We start from the raw sequence: 17,616 nt of genomic DNA, 5'->3' as shown, positions 1-17,616 counted from the left end.
GGGGGCGATCGGCCCGGGCCGGCGGTTCAGTGCCGTGCGGCGGCGGCGGGTGCCGATGGTGCTCATGACCGAGCAGCGGTGCGATGCGGAGGAGCCGAGGGCTGCGCGGGCCGCCGGCCGGCGGGAGAACAGGGCCGCCCTGCGGCTGTGAGTACTGCCCGGGCCGGGAGGGGCGGCCGCCAGCCCGCCCGCCCCGGGGGCCCCGGCTGCTGCCCGGGCTGCTCCGCGGGGCAGAGGCGGCGGCGGGGACTGTGACGGCGGCGGCCGGGCGCCCTGAGGCGGCGGGGGAGGTCCGTGGGGCGGGCGGCTCGGCAGCGAGGGGCGGCTTCGCCGTTGTGGGAGAGGGGTGTGTGTGGAGCCTATAGGGAAGGGCCGCCAAGGGCTCTGCGCGGGCAGGCTTGCGTTAAGCACGGGTATCTCTGCGCAGCCGAGACCTGCGCTCCTCGGAGGGCAGCCTCGAGCACGGCGTTAAGCCCCGAAGTTGTACTTTTAGGAGCAAGGCATGTAAATAGTGCTTCTAGTAACTTCAGTGCAGCAGCCTGCAAATCCTTCTCTTCCGTGGCACAGACATACAGCAGCAGTGCTTTAGCACTCCAGTACTGCGCACGGGCTCCAGTGGGAAGCTGTGATCCTCAGACCTGGGTGCCAAGAAGAGGCAGAACTTTCCTGAAAGTTCACAAACTTTGATGCAGACAAGATGCAGTACAATGGGAAGTCAGTCTGACTTCAGTCCCAGGCAGGGTCGGGACAGGCCACTCCATTGGGGCAGCAGGCGCTTGCCTGCCCTGGTGCACGGTTCCCCACCAAGCTCCTAGTCCAGCGTAGCCGTACCCACACCTGGCCTCCTGCTCCTCAGCCAGAGAGGTACTGTAAAAATTGCGCAGATGAAGAGATCAAGAGTACTTAATATTCTTTGAGAGGAAGAGGAGGCCTTGCTGGCTAGTAAAGCCTGCTTAGGCTAACTGATGGAAGGTAGGGAGGTCAGAGGGCTTTCCCTTCCACGGGTGCAAAGAATCCCTGCACTCTACCGAGGCCACTGACCTTCCCAGCCTCTGATGGAGGCTGGGGACGTCAGGGGTTAAGGGCTGCTTCTCCTGCACTGGTCTTTAGCTTCCTGTGGAGGTCTCAAGTTGTTGAGGTGCTTGCATGCCATGGTAATGACCACAGCGTGAAAATCTGGCTGGAATCAAGCAGCTGCCTGGTTCCATACTTCCATACCAGGCACTCAATTCATGTGGGACTTGCCAGTCCCAAGGATGCAGTTTGAGAAGTAAAGCATCTATGAAACAAGAAAATAAGAAGTCTAGGGTTTTCTCCTCCAAAGAAAGAAAGAAAGAAAAAGTTACTTTCCCCTAATCTGGCATGATTCCCCTGCTCATAGAACTTTTCTTCAGAAAGATCTGAAACTTAATCTTTAATCTCGTCTTTAATCTTAAATGGCTTCCAGCAGAAAGGAGGACAAGTTACCAGCAACTGGCTTTTTCTTTGGAAAGAAACTCCAAGGTCTTTGTGTCTTTATTTTTTTTTTTCCCCCAACTGTTGTATCTCTGGTCTCTGAGCAGGTGTATTCCCAAAGTATGTATTGCAGTGAAATCTGTTGCCAGAAATAACTTGCTAGTTAGAGAGCACTGGGAATCAAAATGTCTTCTGAGTGTCCTTTATCCTATACAGTGTAGTTGCATCAGTGACTTCACATTGCAAATGAGACATAATTCCCCGACCTTCTCTAGAGCCTTCTGACTTCAAGCCCTGGGTCCCGATCCCCCATGTAGAATTTTGCTGGTGAACCTAATGAAGTTCTTCAGGTATGCAAGATCTCTATCTGATCTTTTTCTCTTTAGAACAGGACTAGGAGTCCAAGCCAATGTATAGAAAGCTTGATGTCGGAGACATTGCATATGCACCAACTAACTGACCCTCTGTTTTGTCCCCAGGTGTTTTAATTTTTCAGTGCTGAATCAGTTATAGTTAGAAGTGAGGTTAGTCCTAGCAAGTGTAATAGATGGAGAAGTCAGGCTTGCTATGACTCTTTTTTTTTTTTTTTTTTAGCTATCAATTTTTGCTGTTCAGTAGAAAGTAGTGTGTCATACAGTGAAAACCTAGGCGATCTGTTAGGCTGCAGGCTACAGTGTTCAGCAATACTAGCCTGGGCAGCACAAGAGTGAAAAGGCTGGAGTAGGCAAAAAAGTTGAAATGCTTTGTCTTAAACTAGAGAATTGTTTAAGCATTTGCTGTTTGCAAACAAAGTTTGAATTTATTTGCCAATTCCATTTAACTGGTAGCTGGATCCATCAGAGAAAGTCGTGTTCATTTGACTGTGAGTTTACCTCAGAAACCAAGTAACTTTGATTTGACTAACACGAAGCTATAGGGAGAATTCTTCAGCTGAAGAACAAAACCAGAATCTTTGTTTTTATTCAGTTAGGAGTGAACTCACTAAAAACTGGATTGCTGAAGATTATTTTTTTTTTAGAAAATTTCATAAATAAGCATGTGTGGTTGTGGTAGAGTTTTGTTCATTTCATGTACTTCCAGGGAGCAATATGCAACCAACAGAGTTCATGCTGACCTCTATTTGAAAAAAAATCCTAGCAGAGTTATAGAGGCTCAGGGAGTTCTCAAGTGTTTTCCAAAGCTCAGAGGAGAGAGATTTATATGTGCACTATAACCTCTACTTCCTGGAGGTATGCTTAAAATGTTTTTCAGTTTCCGAGATGGACTTTATAGCTTGATACCGATATGCTTCTGCTGCTCCCATAAAGGTGTCCCTGGGGGATAGGTGCTTCTGAAGGATGGAAGCTGTAGACATTTTGGCTTGGGGTTGGGTTTTTTTTGGTTTTGGAGGGGGTTTTGGGGTTTGCTTTTTCTTAATTATTTCAAGATTACATCTGGGAACGTTATATGTCAGTGATTCAGAAACTTGATACAGAATGAGTTAAGTATATGCATACTAATTTAGAAAATGGGCTTCTCTGGCATGTTTAGTAATAGTTATATCTTTGCAAAGTTTGCAGTACATCTGTCTGGATTGTACATCCCCTGTACAGATGTACAGAGATAACACTGCGTGGAAGATGGGTGCTGTTCCTATGTGGACCCAAAAGAGTGATGTACCAAAAGTCTGTCATTACATGGAGTTTCTCCTAAGCAAATCAAAAGTTCCTGGACAGAAAAAAACCTTCCAAGTGGTGTTCCTTGATCATTACATCCTGATGTGGCCTTGGACCAAAAAGGAATTAACCCTTACATTGTATTTAGAGGATATTTTTTCTGACTTGAAAGTGGGGTGTGTGATATTTATGGTGGCACTAGACGTGCCTCAGAAGCTGTCAGCCCCACTACAGGGACAGCTGGTGGAACTGAAAACAGAGGTACATTTAGGAGGAATGGCAGAGGTTTAGTAATGAGCAGTTCATGTTCCGTGTCAGCATGCTTCTGCTTTCACACATACCTGCCTCTGTTGAAGTCAATATAGCATTTTCTGGTTTCCACAGATAGTATTTGGCCTACTGCAATTAAATCTATCTGTATTAGGTCAATGTGCTAAGTTACGGTATGCTTATATACTGCTAACATTAAGTGGTACGTTCTGCCTCCTTCTTTGAGCGTAAGATAATGTCCAGTTACGGAGTGGAACTTAAAGAAATGAGAAAGCTGCGACCTAAGGCTCTGAAAGGTATGGAAAGTTTTAGGTTTTGTTTTGGGGTGAGGGGTTTGGTTTTGGGTTTTGTTGTTGGTAGTTTTTTGATAAAAAAATATATTGCAGATACTGGGGAAGATATGCTGCTGAAAGCAGTGGAAAATGCTTACAGGCAAATTACACACTTCTGGAAAAAGAGATAATGTGATCTTTATAGTTTGTTTGTCTGATGTGTTATGCTGCCATAACAGATGTTTCCTAATAACTGTTTATCAGCTGATAAGTTAAAACACAATTAATCAACTGACCTGTGCATAGTCACAACATAATAACTTTTTCTTAAACTCTCTTACTCAAGGGAAATACAAAATGAAGATAATAAAGAGGAGGTTATTTATTACTGATTTAAATTTTTATTTCAGCTTTGATCCAAGTTAACTTCTTTCCAGATGCCAAACTTCTACTGCTTTTTTGTGAAGGGAAAAGAGCATATGTATGTGTCTACGTTATTCATATTTTGTGCTTTCAGTGGATGGAGATATTAAAACACAGTATTATATTTTTAAATTATTCCGTGGTAGTTCTTCCCTGGTTTTGTAGCAAAAGTTGTAATGCATGATCTGAAAAGAAGGATAGGCTTGCAAAGTGAAACATTTAAATTTGAAGTGTGACAGAAAAGAGATTTCCAGTCTGGATGACCTCCATTTGTTCATGATGATGTTCTCTAATTGCTCCTATTTTTTCCTATTTTCCTGTCATTCTTACTTTGTTCACTGTATATACAAGCTTAAGTTATAAAAGCAGCTTTTTAAAAGTAACTGTGCTATGTGTAAATGCATACTATGAATCTGAACAGCCTTTTCATTGTACCACGGTGCCTCACTGGCTAACCTGAAATAGTCCTGATGGTTTTTTTTAAAAGCAGTTATGCTGCCTTTACTGGTTATATGCAGTCTGTGAGAAATGCTTGTTAGGCAACATAATACTACAGATAAGCTTTGGGCAGCAGGATTTGTTGCTGGTATTTGACAGGTGATGTATAAACATAGTATCAGAGTATTGTGATCTGGCCACCATCTCCATAAATGTTGCGGTCATATGGTTAGAAATGATGTGCCTATCTAATGATGCCACTGCTGGAACTCATGATCCTCATGCTCTGTAGTTGGCTGTTGCCAAGGCCATATATATCCTTTCCAGTTAATGTTTTAGACTTCCGTTACTGTTATACCAGAAGATCTTATGTTTGGTCTAACAATCTTTACAAACCTCTTTTGTAGTACTTATTTTAACCAAAATTCATAGGTAGCTGTCTGAATTCAGCTAGGCTGATCAGCAAAAGTCTCTTCAAATGTTGTCATCACAGAACAAATAATTTGTCTGCAGATAACAGGAATATGGTAGGACAAGTTGGTTTTCCCCATTTATCCACTTTTCCTTTATCTAGAAGATTTCTAAGCTACACAAAATTACAGAGGGATTATGTTTTCTTGCCAAGAAGCTGTAAACAAATATTTAAAACATCCATTTTTCCTTCTAGATAATGCAGGGGTCAGTGGGAGATTGCAGAAGGACATGGGCAACTGCTCGCTGCCAGCCCAGTGTATAGGGCCCTTCTCTCTTTGAAAAATGGCATAACATGCTATCTCATGCTGGGGTGATTATGTTACAGCAATGGAATTAAGTACTGGGAGGCAGGACGCCTGAATAAAAGGGAGAACCAGGGATTGTAGGCGTATGTACAAGGAGAACACAGTTACCTCTTCTTAATTCCCTGCTAACTGAGCCTCAGTGCTGTACTGAAGTATTCACTTCCTTTAACTAGACTTCTGCCTGGTACTAAGCAGCTTCTGCCTCCATCCTTGAAAAATAGAACACTAAGATGAGAGAGGTTAAGCTTCCAGAAAGAATGGCAGGAAGTAACATGCAGATTGCAGAGAGGCAGCAGAGAAACTTTGCAGTGCCAGGGATGTAGGGGCAGACTGAAGCCTTCTTCCCCAGTAGATAAATGGGGGAAGCCTTATAGTTACTGACAGAATAACTGGAACAGTTCCTGACATCCCCCAAAAAAGCAACCATATCTGAGCATGTCTTCTGCAAAGATCCATTCCTGTATGTGCCTCAGTGGTTTAGCCTTATGGGAATCTTAGTTTAGGCTGTTTATGAAAGAGACACCACCATTACTTGATGGTAATTTTGTAGCTACCATTTATGCTGCACTAGTTCAAGAAGAGGCATTTAGGTTTGTTTAGCCTTTTTCTGGACAAGAAGGAATGTTGTATTAGGAAAGTCCACTAAATAACACAATATATATATGCTCATTTGGTTTTGTGAAGTTTTGCAGTACATGTAAATATGCTATGGCCAGCATAGGAGAGAGTCGGTGTTGCCGTGAAGGACGCTGTGTGGCCAGTGGAAAGGCTCATACTGAAGAGGGAGGCTTACAGAGCATTCAGACTCAGTGTTCTGGTGACGCAGAAGATAGAAAGTTAGGCTGGCCCTAGCAGGGATCTGGTCACCACATGTCACATCTGATGCTAATAAGAGTATCTTTGTGCAAGACTTTGGAAGGAAAATAGTTCCTTATGTACAGTGGCACTGTCAAAGGCACTGTTGGGGTTAGTGTCAGTTAGACCAATTGTTGGAAGGTAGTATTTCCTACTGTGAAGTAATAGCTTTTGTATTAGATTATCAACATTGTTCTGGTCTTTTCCATGAACGCATAGGCAGGTCTGTCAGAAAAGTTGTAGGTTGCACAGATAATTATGGGAAATTCAACACTGCCAGACCCTTGCACTGGTGAACAGTGAGCCTCCAACAGTGATTTCACTGTGATCCACTGCCATCCCTGATGGAAGGTGGGATGAAACAGGGTAGATAGGCACAATTATATGTTCACCTTCATCTCGGTGTTTTGCATTAGGACTTGTTATGCACTATTTTTGCTGGGGAATGTACAAAAAAATGTTGTGTTTGGGTATCTCTTGAAATACCTACCTAATTTTTTCTGTTCCATCACTGTTGCCTTTTAAACAGAGAAATCCCATTAATGATTGTGGGTTATCTATTGTCAATGCCAGTTCTTAAAGGAACTGCTGCATGATCAAATCCAACCCTCCTTCCTTTTGTATATAACCTGTCTGAAGAACCAAACTTATTTTTTCCCGTGTACATTGATTAAAACACTTCATGTGCAGCATATTAAGTCATTACTTCTAAAAGTGCCATAAAACAGAAGCATCTGGTCAAGTGATTCATGGCAGCTTCATTTTTTAACTTTGTTTTTCTTAAGCAGCCGAGAAAGGAATAAAGGTGTTAGCAAGATTGCTCCTAAACCTCTGCTATCATCTTAAACTGTTCTGCATTCTTAATAGCAGTTGTTAATGTAATTGCTGTTGTCTGCTTGGGGTTTTTTTGGTTTTGTTTTTGGGTTTTTTGTAATCCTAATTCAGTCTGATGTAGCTACTTAGGCTTTTTTTGAAAACACAATTAATGCTGGAAAACTGGCAGCCAAGTCTTGTATCATATGGAGGCATGTTGCTGTGGAGTTCCTCATCTAAAACTCAGAGATCCAGGCTCAGGTAGTGAGACCAAACCTTTACATTATGCTCATGCTCTGGTGATCAGACCTCTGGTGATCAGGTGATCATTGTAAAGATGCTTGTGGTGTTCAAGAGAGATTTGTATTGTTTCTGCTTGAGTTTCAGAGCAGATCTAACTGATAGATGCCCATGAAGTCATACTGAAGACACGGATTATGTATAAACGCAGCATTTTATCTTTCTTATTGAATGTGGTATAGAACAGTTGGTAGACCTGAGACTTACATGCCTTTGCCCTCTCTTCTGCACCCTGAACAAGTCATAGGTTCAGGAATTCTTCTTTCTTTTCCCTTTCTGCTGTTACCGCTGGAGGCTAAAGATAAAAATATAATCTGATAAAACACTACGCGCTTCCTTTTCAGTAGGATTTATGATCCTATTTTTTGTCGTGTTCTGGGTTAGAAGATAAAGGTAGGCTAGCACTAGGAGACAGCAAAATCTTTCCTGCTAAAAGCTGCCAGCAAGTTGGGGAATTAAAAGAACACTTGCTCCAGCCCAAAGTAGATGTGAATGAGTGTCTCCCCTAGCGTCTTTTGCTTCCCATTTTTTTCAGAAGTTTATTTGTTGAGAAGAGTTGTGTTGTGCTAGATTTGTCCATGCCTATGTTCAGATAATTTTTGGTCACCCTGCCAAGACTCCCATGAAAACCGCATGCTGGGAATCTTGTGGAGTTGAGTGAAGATACATATGAGAGGGCTTTTGCTTTTTGAAGTGGATATCTGAAACGGAAACTCTTGAAAAGACGAGAGAGCTAATGGCTTATATTCCTGTTCTAGTGTTAACTTAATAAAATATCTTGTTATAGTGTCTCATGTTTCGGAGCACAGGGAATTCTTCTGTGGGTTGTTTTGTTTTTTTTCTATGGAACTTGATAGTAGTCTGGTTTTGATTAGACAGGGAATACAGCCAGTTAATAATAGATGGTATTTAGAGCAGAGAATTTACATACTTGCTAATGACGTCTGTGGTGTCACAGTGATCTTCCTGATGTCCAAGTGGTAAGGTAGTGTGAAACTTGATCTGGTTATTATGTGAAATGTCTATTCAGTTGAGGGGAAGAAAACTTTACTTCCTCTTAACAGCATTGGAGGTTTCTGTTCAGTATTAACTCAAAAATGTCATTCATCCCTTTAATAAAGATACAGCAACACAAACATATGAGACTGCTCACAGGTGAGTGTGTTCCAAGACACAGTTGTGAAACAGAATGCAGGAAATATAACAAGGTATTTAATTTCAGAAATATTAAGTAAGATTCACAATTAGAAAAAATCTTGGTTAGTTCCTCTTTCAGTACTAGCTGATATCAAGATTCCACCTGTGCCTGACCTGTTTCATCCTAGAAATGCACAAAGAAATATGTAGCATATATGTATGTGTGCCCATCCATATGCGTTTGATATTCAGTTAATGTACAGCTATCTAACTTTGCCTCCATTATGCCATGTTTGACTGAATTCATGAGAAGAGAATTAGCCTACTCCTTGAACAACCTCGGGCAGTTAAATCTCAGTCTGGCTCATACCTATTCATGTTAACAAACTGACCCTTTCCCTCACGCAGGGTTTCACATCTCTGCTCCTTCATTAATGCTTTGCTGCTCTCCATATTCAGTATAATTACATTTGATGGTTGTATATCTGTCATACAACATACGTAAGAAATGCCAAACTTCAGAATTGGTTGCTTAGCTTCCTTCACTTTTCAGCCTTAAGTGCAGGCTGTGTACTAAGTATAAGGAATTATACAAATACCAATACATAGATTATGGCTATCCTTAACATCCATTATAGCAGCTGTTAAGCAGCTCTTTGCTCCTTTGTGATTACAGGCTGTGTACTAAGTATACGGAATTACACAAATACCAATACATAGATTATGGCTATCCTTAACATCCATTATAGCAGCTGTTAAGCAGTTCTCTGCTCCTTTGTGATCAAGGTAGCTCTGGCTCATTTTCTGCTTGTTTTGATAGTTTTGGATTCTTGATTATTTTCAAAGTTTGGCTTTCTGTTTGCACAGAAAAAGTGATACTTGGTCTTAGAAGCAGGCTGAATTGTAACAATACTCTGAGGCGTGGGTTTTTTAGGAGATCTGTTTTCTCTCATGATCAGTGCCTTGTGCCACATAACACTGGATCATGTCTGTAGAGCTACTGGAGGCATTTTGCTTCTGAGTAACCAGACTTTGTAGAAACATACAACATCTAAATCCTCAACTTGAGCACTTGTTAGTTTGTTCAGTATGGACACCACTGTAATCTGCTATGAAGAGGACAGCTGGAGAGTTTACCATGGAAAAGGTGTTTTCTTCTGTCCAGGGGTGAAATAATTCAACTGTGTAAGGTGTGAAAGAAAACTCATCAGATAAAGCACTCCAGATTCAGATTACGCATCCAAAAAAGGTTTGTTCAGACCAGTGTGGCACAGAAAATATGTTTCATGGAATGATGGGGCATACCTTCTGAAAGGACTTAAGACTTTAGGCCTAGCAAAGGGAGGTTGAGACGGTTGTTCCTTCAGGGTGTGGTAGGTCAAGGATATAGTCTGTGCTGAGGGAGGAGGCCTCTGACCTGCAGCATGCTTGGTAGGGTGTCCTTTCAAAGCATTAGCACATTTCATCTTATCCCCTTGCAGTCATCTCTGCTTGAGGTATGTTGCCCGTTTGTCTCCTGGATGCTGCCTAGATAGATCCCTTCATCTTGTTCCATCTCATTTGCTTTTAAGCCTGCCAAAGTCTGTCATCTTGATCTGGGATCCTGGAATGTTTTGAGTCTCTTCCTTTGGCTTTTAGTTTCTGAAAGAATAACAAGTTCCTTTATCTGAATAGATTAATGTCAGGCAGTAAGAACAGCTTAAATAACACTATATCTTAGTATTTGGGCCTTTTGCACATCTTTGATTCCTTTGTCAAATCCTTTTGGTCTGCTAACAGCTGCCCACTAAATCCAACAGCTACTCAACAGAACCAAAAGATACAGAGTATCACTGTATTTGTGATGGATATTTCCACATATACATTGTACCAAGCATGATTGTGGACCTGTTTTGCTGACTGATTGGACTTCAAGCAAAAGTGGACTCCAAATCAAATATAAAAATAAATGTAGTTTGTTACAGTACAATAAAGGACAACAGTGTGTATTATGATAAAAGGAAACAGTACTAATTAATATACACAGTACGATAAAAAAGCAATAGGAGCGATGCATCAAATCATTACTGCAAAGCAAAGGTTATACCACCGATTACCTTAATAACATCATCCAGGCCCACACTTTAGCTGGGAAACCCTGTTGCAGCCGGTGTGAGGAGTCTGTCAGTAACTGGGAAGTTCCTGCATGGTGTGTCCATCTGTAGGTGAGTCTTCTGGCCCAGTCACGGAGCTTGCCCACCTTTATATGCAGCAAAAAAAAAACCAGCTTACATACCTAGTGTATGCAAGCTTTTAAGTTTGCGCCAAGTGCAGGCATACTCTGTGTCATGATCTGTAGGGTCCACACATGTCAGGGATCTTGGCCAGATGTCCAAGTGTGGTCAAGTTACTGTCACGGCACAGCTGCACGCAATATTTATTGTCCAGATGATCCTGCTCACTTCCTGCCTGTTCAGGGGGCTCAGGACAAGCACCATCTGTTGGATTTGTTGAATGTGATATATAGTTGTCCTTGAGCAACTTAAGCTCGCTGTCCAAGTTAAACAATTCCTAACCAAGTACATGATCAAAGGTGTTTTCATAAGCAGTAATCAATCATTATGTAATAAACTTTCACCAAAGGATGGCAGGGGAGAAATTACTCCACAGTCTTTTGGCTGATAAATTGCAATAATACAGCAGTTGAACTGCTGTTGCAAAATTAATCCTTTCTGTATAAAAGAAACAAAGCAGGATAGCAGGGCTTCTAAGGTAACATGGTGATCCACTATGTCTGCTCCATCCACAGAAGGAATGTTGCACCAATGCTGACTCAGTTAAACCCTAGAGAAATACTGGTTTGGCTGCTGTTTTGCAAGCAATTGAAGTTGTAGCTAACATCACTGGTTACTCAAGATGCTGCCTTCCTCCTGAGTAACTGATGTGCAGTTTGTGGACTGGAGGACTAGTTTGTCCCAGCTTATTGTGGCTTCTGAACTTTTTAGACCTATTATCAGGCAGACCAAGTAGCATGGGTGTTCTTTGGGATGGATCTGAGGAAGCTTTGTAGAAAGGTTTGCGTGGTTGTGGGGAATGAAACACAGTAACCACTGTACAGTTCTAGAGTTTTTAATTTCTCTTATGGTTGCCTGAGAAGTGTTCATGTCTGGTAAGACCATATTGGGGTTGTCAAGGACAATGGTTGTTCTCCAAGGCTCACTTTCCAAACTGTGGCTTATTAATACCTGTGTGTCACATTTCTGTTCAATGCTGCTTATTCAACTAGTTTTGAGAGGAATAGTAAAAAAGTTGTATTTTAGATTAATTACTGTCTTCATTTTTTTTCCTTTTGAAAACTCCCCATTAATGTGACACCACATAATTTTCACAGTCTGTTTTTCAGATCCTAGATAAGATTAGCATGAAATATGAAAACCTTTTGAAGTTCAGAAACTTTCTGCAGTATAAGGAACTTGACACATCTGTCTATTGGAAAGTTGTTGGTTCACAGAAACCATTCAGATTGGAAGAGATGAAGTTCTTCTGACTTTTAAAATACATTGATGAATAATGAACTTCTGAACACTTCATTAGAATGAAACTTAGTCCACTGCATTGGTTAATCTATCTAATAGCATTTTCCCTTTTCTGTGATTTAATCTTAAATTACTCAGTTTGGTTATTGTATTTTTATAAAAGGAAAAGAAACATCTCTTGCAAGAATTTTAATTAGAGTGCTTGCAACTAATGTTTAATTTAACTTGCTTAGATACAAGATATGATCTTGTACCAAGTGTAAGCCTTGGCTTTGAAAATACTCCTTATGATAGAAGTTTTTTATTTAGAAACTAGAGGCAACTTCTCTTTTAGCTGTTATTTTAAATAGGCTTGTTAGTAGTACCAAATACACAATATATGTTCAATTTGAAAAATACTTATTTTCATATCAAACTCCTGATAAGTCACACAGTTTACATGCTTTGCCCTAATATTTGCAAATACAGTCGCATATGTACAACTCCTGCTCAATGTTGTAGTTAGCATCACTTTGTTTCTTAAGTGCACTTGATCTGATTTTTCTTCATGGATTGCTGACTTTTGTCCTCTCTTTAAAAAGCATTTATGAATCCTGCCTCATGCATGAAAATGGCAAGGAGTACTTTAATTTGCTTGTGACTTGGTGAATGGTATTGTACTGGTTTTAGGTCATACCTGTGATCTTTTCTTCTCCAGAAGGACAGGTAAGATTATTCTGATAAAGAAACCTACTAGGAACTTAGCTGCTGTGTGGAGCAATAGTTATCAGAACAGTAAAGACAAGTCCTTATGTAGTTTTTCATTATGTGAAGGGGGCACATAATGAAGTGTGAAGGATAGGCATAGCAAAACTTTATCAGCTAGTAGGAATACACTCAAAATCGCTACTGTCAGTGGCATGTGTTACACAAGCCACATTACTCTCCTCATGCCTGAAACGGTTTTGGGGGAAACTCTCACAGTGTTTGGGTACATGCTTCCTGTTCGCAGCTGCAGAAGATGATCCTGTAGAGGTGACCAGACTGGCACGAGATAGTTTAGCATTTCCACACACACCAGTCAGCAGGATTAGCATGCTGAGATGCCCTAGCTCTCTGCCATTTGAAAGCAGCTAGAGGGAATCAGTTGAGACAGTAGCAGTTCAAGAATAGTAGTGGTTGATAGGGAAGACAGGGTAGGAGAGACTCATAGGTTTAACCGTGAAGTTGGGATTAATCTATGGGTGAAGGAAAAGGGAATATGAGTGGTAAGTAAATAAAGCATTTAAGAGCAACAAAACATCTAACCAAACTGGCAGGTGTAAATGAACACTAAAACCTGGGTTACAGGTATTTTTGGAACAAACTTGTAGTATGGAGGTCTGGGTGTGGTACAGGCTGCTTTGATCAGTCTGTAATGTTGCTGTGTAAGAATAGCAGGCTGCCCAAGGTGAAGATGGACACCAGTCAGGCTCCAGACTCAAGCAACTACATCTTAAAGTACTGCTGTGTTATGTCAAGGCTGTGACTAAGACATTTGCAGGATTTGCAGATTTTTGGAATACAAGCTCCCCTATGCTTCCGAGAAGCACCTTGTGTCTCTCTGCTTAAACAGATTAAAACTGCTTATTTGGGTTTTTCGGGCATAGTTTGTGTTGGCTGAAAATAACCGCTGGTGCCTTGTGGTCAGTCAGGGCTCCTCCAAGAGTGAAGCAGTGGGGAAACCATTGGGTTTTTTCCTTACTGACTTTATTAGTGCTGTAACCCTTTAAATTATACACAGCACGTGACTTCAGAAGTATCAATTCAGTGCCCCTGTGTTGGGGAGTGCTAAGGGTTGAGGAAGGATGAGGTAGGGGAATAGTTGCTCTATGTAAACATAAGATGCCTAGCACCAGTAAGGCAAAACTCCATGGCTTTTGTCCTGTGAGATAAGCTCTAGTTTAACTGGGGGGTAGGATACCGCCTCATTAGATCGCAATTAAGATGTTGTGAGGTTGGTCTTCTGATTTTACTCACTAAAGTGTAATCAAAGCAATGGATTTTTTTATGCCCTTCTTAAAAGAAGAGAGACCTAAACTAGTCTGGGAACCTCTGTCAGCAAAACTCTTGTCTTAGTAGGAAAAGAAAATGTTTATTGTAAAAACACCATCACATAATGGCAGTGGCTGTGTTGTTGCCATAAAATTTGAGAATTAAACATTATAATGGAAAGCTTCTATAAATAAGGTCATTCAGGCCAGACATTAACTGGCAAAATTGTTTGGCTTTATTTTTAATGCTAAGAGTATCCTGTAGTCTTTCTGAAGCTTTAGTCTTCCAAAGGAGGGTGTGTATATGTATTTGTCATGTCTTATTTTAAGGTGTTGTCATTCTTCAGACTCTGCTATTAATGACAGCTTTTTCCTCTAAATTTTCTGAGTTAACATTTTATTAGAAAATGATGAGAAGAGAAGGCCATGAAAGGCTCTGATGGCACATCTCCTAGCCCTCAGACTCTAGTTCCTTGACATACTTTTCTGAGGCAGTGGCACGTGCTGTGAAAAGGCAATGCACTGTGATGGCACTGCTGCTTTTGTAAAATAAAACCAGTGCTTTTGATACTTTGAGAGGACCCTTTATTGTGAAAATCCTGCAAGTAGACTCTCATAGAATAGATAAATGAGAGGTAAAATAGGACCCAGCTTCCTCTTGCAACCCTGAGTCACAAATAATCTGCTAAGCACTAGGTACTGTCAAGCAGGATGTTTTTCTCCCAGCTTGCCGATCAGATTAATTTTCATTCGTCGTTAAGTCTGAGTACTGAACATGGAATGCAGTTTTCCTGAATGAGACGTTCTTTTTGGAACGGAAGCTTGAGCTACAAATTCTATGAGCACTGAAATATCCATGGCAGTATTTCAATTTTCCTCTCTTCATTGCTGAAATTCCAGTATCAGAACTCAGAATACTGTTCAGATGTATGATACCATCAAGTCAGTAACTGAAAACTTTTCAGGACCTTAACATAAAATATGTAATTTTGTTCTTTAATATGTGCTGTATTGTCAATGTGTTGCAGTGGCATTTGATATCAGTATAAATCCTGCAATACATATTTCTATTTTTTTTTTCCTCTGCAGTTCAGATGGAGAAAATGGAACAGATGAAAAAAGAAAGGCAGGAAAATCACCTACTGTGTTGCTGCAGACCCCTACCACTGAAATGGAATATTTTGATGACCGGAAAAAAGTTGATGGTGCTAGGTAATGTGAGAAATGCTGTGAGTGTTGTTCTAGTCAAATAATCAGAATGGTTACAATCCAATCAAGAAGCTACTCGGGAAACTACTGGCAAGAAACTATGCAAGTAAACAGGTATCAGAGCCACTTTCCAGGGATTTCTGTTAACCACCACAACCAGTCAGACTAGTGGGAATTTAGATTTTGGGCTGGCTTAGACTCCCTGTTTTAGGAAAAAATGCTTTGCACTGCTTGGTGCCACTGCTAGTTATGACCTTTTCACAGTTTGAGTACTGGGCTGTAGCCAGAACTCTTTCATGCTGCAATATTGATTGTCCACGGTAAAACTGTTACATGTGTTAATTTTGGACTCTGTGCTGTATATGGCATCAGATTATTGTAAAGTCTCTGTGAATATAGTCATTCTTCCTTTGTTGGAAACTGGAATGCCTTTGAAACTCTTCTACAAGAAAACAAAATAATACTAAAATCCCACTTGAAATTTTGCATCTGTTCCACTTTGTGAACAGAAGTCAGCAGTCAACCTGACACTGTGGTTTTGGTCACGAGGCAGATATTTAAAAGACATCACTTAATTTCCTGAAACATCTACAACGGGGAGGTATTTGAAGAAATACATGATTACTTTTTTTTTTTTTTACCCCAAACTCTCCTTCCAGTCTTACTTCTTACCATGTAATTGACTGATTGAGTGTGTGCTGGTGAGGGGTTGGCATAAGTGGTTTTTTGTAAGGCTCACTGTTCATTTCTGTTGGACCTGTACTTTGCATAAGCACACAAATACACATACACAAGTTTTCTTCTGAGAGACCACCTGAGATATGCAACCGGTCCCCTTGCTGCAGCAATCTTGTTGCACATTCTCTTTCCTAAATCCAGCTATATCACCATTACACTTGAGCATTCTCTTCCTCTCACCCTTCCGTTTTTTTACTAGAAATATTGAACCTCTGAAGTCTAGGAAAGTAAAGAAGACTTACTGTGCAGGATAAGGTGCAGTAGTGGAAGCTTTTGTAGCACCTTTCTTTCCCCATTGAATTTTTAGCACATGTTCTTCAGGTCTTTCAGTATAGTGGTCCTGTGTTGTGTTTTTCCTTCTGCTCTTCAGTCTGCATCTGAAGGACTAAAAAATTAGAGCTACCTTATTTTTATAGCCTATTGACATGCTTTTGTTCTGTGCTAAATAGCTCTCAGGGATAATGTTCTTCTCTTCCTGATTTATGAAATACTGTTAGCCCAGCTTTGTTTTTGTTTTTCTGAACAGTCCATGCCATTATGTTCTTCTACATAAAACAAACAAAACTCGTTTTCCCAGCCATCCAGAGAGACTTTCTTCTGTACTTGTTCTGCTCTAGAGCTGTTGGGTTTTTGGTTGGTTTTCTTTTTCTAGTATGAATGGCTAGAGCTGTACAGGTACAGCTTCCTATATAACTGGCCCTGACAATTCCCTTTCATCTCCTCTAGCATTGCTGGTTGTCTTAATGATTTCATTACATTACACTTACACAGTTCATAGCCATCCTATGACTTACGCACCTGTATTTTATCTCTTTCTTTCCAAATGCACTTTCCAAATTAGTTTATACTTTGTGCAAATTCGTAGCTTTCAGTACACTGCCCTGCACTCTCAGGTACTAAGTTTTATCTTACTTTATCTTTTATTAGTAAGTCACATGCTTAGTGTTAGTATTTCACATGTTACCAAGAACCAAACAAACATGGAGCTAAGCACTGTGATAATTCATTAAGTTGTAAAAATGTCTTGAACTTCTTCTACTTCCTTACAACTACCAATTTAGAATATCCCTTCCAGATTAACAGAAAACCTTCTGTGAGGTCTGGCATGGTTTAAGAATAAGATACACTCCTCTTTGCTGGATAATCCTTGATGAATCAGATAATAGTTACTAAAGAATTAATATGTTTCATGGAAAAGTACGTCCTGTTGCTAACTTTTCAAGGCTAATGAACTGAGGCCAAGCTTATATGGGATGCCTTTTTTGATCTTCAGGACAAAAAGCAGCACAGATAGTCCACTCCTGAACGTCGATATCAAGAGTGACTCCAAGACTGAAAGGAAAAAACGTGCCTCAAATCAGGTAGGGCAGAGTATGGACTTGTTTGTTTATATGTATAGTAGGAGTTAATATGTAGCTACCGTGAAAACCCCCTTGTTTAATAGTTCGTGGTTGTATAAGGACATAGCTTCCATTTTCATCAGAGTCTGGGTAAAGCAGGACACAGACTTAATAGTCACATAGCAAAAATCAGGATTTATTGTAAAACAAGTGGGCAAAATTACAATATATTGGGAGGATAGGAAGTGGAATGGGTCACTTGATTGTAAGACTGTCTAATAAGGTATGTGTCTCTGGGTGTGGGGCTTTTTGTTTTTTAGCTGAAGGCAAATGCACACTTTCATAAGCTGTTTCTAGATGTTCCCATTGATGAGCCACTGAAACAAAGTGAGTATTAACGCCCTT

General features: G+C 40.6%; 1 protein-coding gene and 1 long non-coding RNA gene across 6 annotated transcripts in view; one reads left to right on the top strand and one right to left on the bottom strand.

The window, feature by feature from the left end:
* GRAMD2B (GRAM domain containing 2B) overlaps window positions 1-17,616 on the top strand; it is a 43,440-nt gene that overhangs the window by 10,133 nt on the left and 15,691 nt on the right. Inside the window, exons 1-4 of one of the 5 annotated variants that reach the window (XM_055698358.1) lie at window positions 9-147; window positions 15,019-15,136; window positions 17,145-17,232; window positions 17,532-17,598. In XM_055698358.1, the coding sequence (XP_055554333.1) occupies window positions 84-147; window positions 15,019-15,136; window positions 17,145-17,232; window positions 17,532-17,598 (337 nt within the window). In that variant the 5' untranslated portion in view covers window positions 9-83. Of the gene's footprint in view, window positions 1-8; window positions 148-1,776; window positions 1,806-2,899; window positions 3,677-15,013; window positions 15,137-17,144; window positions 17,233-17,531; window positions 17,599-17,616 lie in introns of those variants that run through there. The other 4 variants (XM_055698357.1, XM_055698359.1, XM_055698360.1 and 1 more) reach the window with 4 other exon arrangements.
* LOC129734666 (uncharacterized) overlaps window positions 8,491-17,616 on the bottom strand; it is a 34,296-nt gene continuing 25,170 nt past the window's right edge. Inside the window, exons 2-3 of the long non-coding RNA XR_008730152.1 lie at window positions 16,114-16,256; window positions 8,491-10,636 (exon numbers count right to left, since the gene is read on the bottom strand). This is a non-coding gene — a long non-coding RNA (uncharacterized LOC129734666). The remainder of the gene's footprint in view (window positions 10,637-16,113; window positions 16,257-17,616) is intronic.

This window comes from Falco cherrug, chromosome Z (genome assembly GCF_023634085.1).
Source record: "Falco cherrug isolate bFalChe1 chromosome Z, bFalChe1.pri, whole genome shotgun sequence".
NCBI lineage: Eukaryota > Metazoa > Chordata > Aves > Falconiformes > Falconidae > Falco > Falco cherrug.
The sequence above is the reverse complement of the archived record's forward strand: the minus strand, read 5'-3'. Positions and strand labels throughout refer to the sequence as shown.